General features: G+C 36.4%; 1 protein-coding gene across 1 annotated transcript; it reads right to left on the bottom strand.

Moving 5' to 3' along the window:
* Nucleotides 1–396: 396 nt before the first annotated feature.
* Nucleotides 397–4,717, bottom strand: LOC134271550 (rho-related protein racA-like). Its single transcript, XM_062753760.1, has 9 exons — nucleotides 4,505–4,717; nucleotides 4,022–4,190; nucleotides 3,566–3,699; nucleotides 2,992–3,112; nucleotides 2,542–2,732; nucleotides 2,260–2,440; nucleotides 1,924–2,160; nucleotides 1,454–1,797; nucleotides 397–1,166 (listed from the first exon to the last, which is right to left on the bottom strand). The coding sequence occupies exons 1-9, from the start codon at nucleotides 4,685–4,687 to the stop codon at nucleotides 954–956; spliced, it is 1,773 nt and encodes a 590-aa protein (XP_062609744.1). The 5' UTR covers nucleotides 4,688–4,717; the 3' UTR covers nucleotides 397–953.
* Nucleotides 4,718–4,932: the final 215 nt, after the last annotated feature.

The following is a 4,932-nucleotide window of genomic DNA, read 5'->3' as shown; positions in this document are numbered from 1 at the left end:
GGGAAATAACGGAAATACCGGTATCAGTCGTAAAATCAGTGTATGAATAATGGACTAACAGTGAGTATGAAAAAGTCAGACAGCATTTGGCTCAATGATAAATTGTATTTGCTGACAAGGTCATTGTATCGACCATAAAACTTAAACAATGATGACTTTAAACGAGACTGCTGATATTCTTGTTTCATTAACTTGTTTGTCAATAATTTAGCTCGTTTAATAAATTGTACATACGTATAGAACATGCTCTGGCGTATTGAATCAACTACAAGATATAAACCCCCATATGCAGACCTGTGATGAAAGTATATTGCTGCATAGGTAAGGGAATTGATGATTGATAAGTTAAAGTCACCACCGTGATCACGTTTATCATAAAGCACTGTACACAACAAATCATTTAATGATATTTATTTCCCCCAAAATATCAACCATTTTAATATAATTTAATACCATCAATTAAAAAATGCTATAATTAGAAATGTCTTGCTTCCCAAAGTTTACGATCTGGTAAACAAACATTTATAAATGAAGAGATCAGTTCAAAACATATTAAATCATTTCATCTAGACATGTATGATCTAGATAAAGGTTTTACACAATAATACTAGGGTTAGTATTTTGACATACATGTGTACTGTCATCGTGTTTTATTCAGTACATTTGAAAATAGCCATTTATATCCACTTGTTTTCATTTTTGATACATTTTCAAGGTTGCACTAAATCGGAGTAGGTGATCTCCCCTTTTCATTCTTGCGTCTTGAACCCCGAGTCTTCCGTCACCCTGAATCCTCAGCAGTCGCCAGAATTTGGCCAGTTGTTACATGAAGTATGAAGGTACAGAATTGGCTCAAGTTTATGATGGGTTTCCCAAGATGATGAAGTGTCGACGCATGGGGAGCAAATACTTTTGACGTATTTCATTATCACATTTTACGTCCAAGTTATATTTTACATGATGCTACACTTTTCACCAACTGCCTCCATTTTCTTTTCATACTCCTTTACTTCCTCCAGATAAGATAATGGCGGCCATCTGTTTTCCTCCACGTGGTCTTTGTTGCTTCCTGTCAGAAGAGGAAACTCCTTCCTTTTTTCAAAAGCGATGTAGTTGGAGGAAATAAAATGGAGACACCAGTTCGAAAGCTGCTCTGCGTTATGGAGCTACAACATGACAAACATACGAAATAACTATTACTATTTACATTTATTAACTTGATCATCTTCATTTAGAAAAATTAACAGCAACTTATTAACTGAATAATAAAAGAAAAAGACTGATTTAAGAGGGAAAAAATCTAGTAAACTTTTCAGAGTGGATATTTCAGGAATACTTAAACAATTTAAGTAAATTACAAATTACACATCTACTATAACTTACCAGACACTTAAAAGTCTCAAAGTTTAAAATATTAACTTGTTTGAACATATCCTCAACAAAATAAACTTACCTGAGATGTGAGTAACAGGCCTATGACGTCAATTTCTGACTTTTCGATTTGTTTGCTGACGTTGCGATCTACTTCTTTTGTGATGTAAAGTTCACATAAATTAATTAGTCTCTTTTGACAATATTCGTCTGCCAAAACCATAATTCCAACCGAGTCGCCCTCCTCAATGGGGGCGTGGTCTGTATATAGGTATTCTAAAAGAGCCAGGAAGCATTCTGATGTCACTTCCTGTAGTTTTACTTCAGATACAGTGCTAAGACTTTCCACAAAACTTCCCCCAAACATGGCTGACATTACTTCACATCTCGCTCCAAGAACAACCTTATTGGCGTAAATTTCAGTCCCTAAAAGAGAATTCATATCAATAGTAAAAAACTTTTAATAATTTTTTTCTGACAAATCTTCAATATTTAAACTTCATTACTTTGGTTTATTTTTAAGAAATAAACAAAATATTTAACATGTCATACCATCCACGTGGAATATGACGTCAGCATAATCAGGGTTATTCAAAAACATTTCTTTCATTCTCTTTCCTGTTTCGTCATTGAGATAGGTTCCTATGCTCGGATTCAGAAACTCTTGTTCTGTTAGACAATTCTCACAGATTGTTTGGAGTTGACCTAACCCGAACATTTTAGCTACTCTGCTCAAGTCATGGATTTCCTCTTCAATATCAGAAACTTCTTCTGGCAAATTTGGTAATCCTAAATCAAACATAAGTATAAGTTTACATAAAGCAATAAAAAATAACAGTATCTGAAGCAATTAAAATATCTTCATTGGTACATTTTATGAACTGTTACCTGTGTATAAGAATTGTAGAAGTCGTACAAAAGTTTTTGGTTTGATTCCATCACAAAGCTGCACCGTCGTGTGTTTTTTACCAACATCCTCCTCTAGGACCGTTGCTATGCCTTCTACAGCCCCGGATGTCAATTCTTCCATGGTGAAAGTTTCATCTACGATTTTGGATAACTGATTTTTCTAAAAAAAAAAAGTTTGAACTCTTTAGTTGGGGTTCTGTGAAATAATTTATAGTAGACTGAGACATAGTATGTAGTTTAAAAGAGAAAACGAATATGTACCTGTTTACACTGTGTGTATCTGAAGACTTTTTGAAAGAATTTGGAAGCTGCACACAAGACCAGGCGATGGGCCTCTAGCTTATGGTTACCGTCCAGTATGAAGGTCACGTCCGTGTAGGAGGGGCTCTGTAAAGCTTTCATCCAATCAGAACTAAAGGTCGAGGTCATAATCTCCACCCAGGGAGCCTTGCCTGCAACATCAAACAGGAAAAGCTACAGACATGATATTATATACGATACTCAAACTACGGGTTATATTTCCCTTTTCTATATTCTATTATGCTTCCAAATGGCGTGAAAGGGCAAGCCGCAAGCACATCCAAAATTTAAAAACTACAGTAAATTACTGTAGAAAAGTATAGGGTACTGTAAGTTATGTAAGATATAGCATTACTAGAGCATTTGATCGAACGCTTATAAGTACAGTGGGTGTGGATTCTGACGACTCACCAGCAGGGGGCATGACAGGCGCTATAGGGAGGGGCTTCTGTTTCTTCTTAAACATTCCTCCCACTATACCCCCTTTTCTCCTTGATTTTTTAACTCCTATATATTCCAGGGATCGTTTGATCTGTATAAAATATATAATTGATGACATATACTGTATTCTCCAGGAAAAAAACATTCCGAAGAAAGCTTGGACTTTCACTAAGGCATGGCATTCTCGGTGCTACGTAATTAGCGTCTGTCAAATGGCGAATAGATTTTCATTGGTTACAAAATTAATAACATCAGGAACTTAAAATTGTTGTGGACAACGATGAGAATACTTAAGCTCCACCTTTTTGCAGGACGAGACAATGTTATTGCTTATTTGATACACTAATTGGCATTTGCCCGAATTTGTATCCCATATACAGTTCAACAGAGAAGGTGAGCTCTGTAGATTTCAGAAGCTAAATGTAACGTCGAGAATGCCACGCTTTACTGAAAGTCCAATCTAAACTGGGAATTGTCCTTATATCTGAAAAATCGGAAAGATGCATGTATATGGCAGAAGCTAAGAAGTAACAGAGAGACATACTGATGAGGAGAAACATTCCCCGAGCCCCGTCTGAGTAAGTGAGCTCGTCTCACAGAATGACGCCCCAATCCTTTTGGCCATGTCTTTACCCTCCTCTGTCGTGACAAGGCTACTAGAACCCCCTGACCTCAGATCTACAAGTATAAAATAAACTTATCGTGCATACATGGGAATCTTGATTCACTGTTTTCATATGGCTAAATTAGTATGAACTTTAAAAGTTTGCAGAAGAAGTTAAAGATAGTTGCCCTGACTCCAATCAATATAATAAAGAGTCTGCAATCAAATCGTTTTATTGTCTGAAGACTATATTACATCTATGGTAATGACATAATGTACCTTTTTTACAGGCTCTATTACATTAATAAAGTATATTATGGTCATGCATGAGACAATTTTTATGTGTTTAACAGGTAATATTATATTTATACCACATGCTGTAGTGACTTCATTTACCTATTTTGCAGGCGACCAAGTGGATCGGAACATCAGGACAATGATGTCGGAGTTCGGGTATCCATTTCGCCTCTACGTTTTCGAAAGAGTCTCTGCTTTCTATACTGTAACACAGGAGAAAGACATCGGTCTGGGGGTAAGACAGGGGACGTAACCTGTCATAATCCTCCTGGAAAACGTAGACAATATACAGGTGAATTCACAAATAGGAACGAAACTAGGTTCTGTACTTTTGAATATTCATATCAACCATGATTGAGCAATCGATATAAAGGCTACATCTTTTCACAATAAGTTATATAGTATGTTTCTTTATATGATTTATAAGTGGACACCCTCCTATTAATCCGTCTATATATATGGTTTCTTTTGTTGAAGATTTTCCTCTAACATAATCATATTGAATGTATATTTTTTACTAACACATAAAAAAATTTCACTTTTATTATAATATTTTAGAGTGTATGTACAGAACTGACGCACCTGTCCGGCCGTGTCCCAGAGCCCCAGACAGTAAGGTTTGCCGTCCACCGTGACGTTGGCGCAGTAATTGTCAAACACTGTGGGGACATACTCCGAGGGGAAGGCGTTAGTGGTATAGGCGATCAGCAGACAGGACTTGCCCACTGCCCCGTCCCCCACCACCACCAGCTTCATGTTCTCCATGGCGTTATATATGGTCGACTATGGCGGTATGGTCTACTAGAAAGAGCAGACAGAGTTTACCGTCACTACATGTTAAGGCTTCAACCGATTGATACACCATTAAAGGTTTTGTTAAACCTAAATACAATACAATGATAATTTTTTGTGTTACAAATAGATTAAAAAGAATGTCCAAGGTGGTCCAAAAAGAAATAAATATCGATATATTTTTGACACTTTATGACGTTTTAACACCACAAGATATG

This window comes from Saccostrea cucullata, unplaced genomic scaffold, assembly GCF_032062105.1.
Source record: "Saccostrea cucullata isolate Sc308-1 unplaced genomic scaffold, CSIRO_AGI_Scuc_v1 ctg15071, whole genome shotgun sequence".
In the NCBI taxonomy this organism is placed as follows: Eukaryota; Metazoa; Mollusca; class Bivalvia; order Ostreida; family Ostreidae; genus Saccostrea; species Saccostrea cuccullata.
Note: the sequence above shows the minus strand (reverse complement) of the source record. Positions and strands in the feature narration are given on the sequence as shown.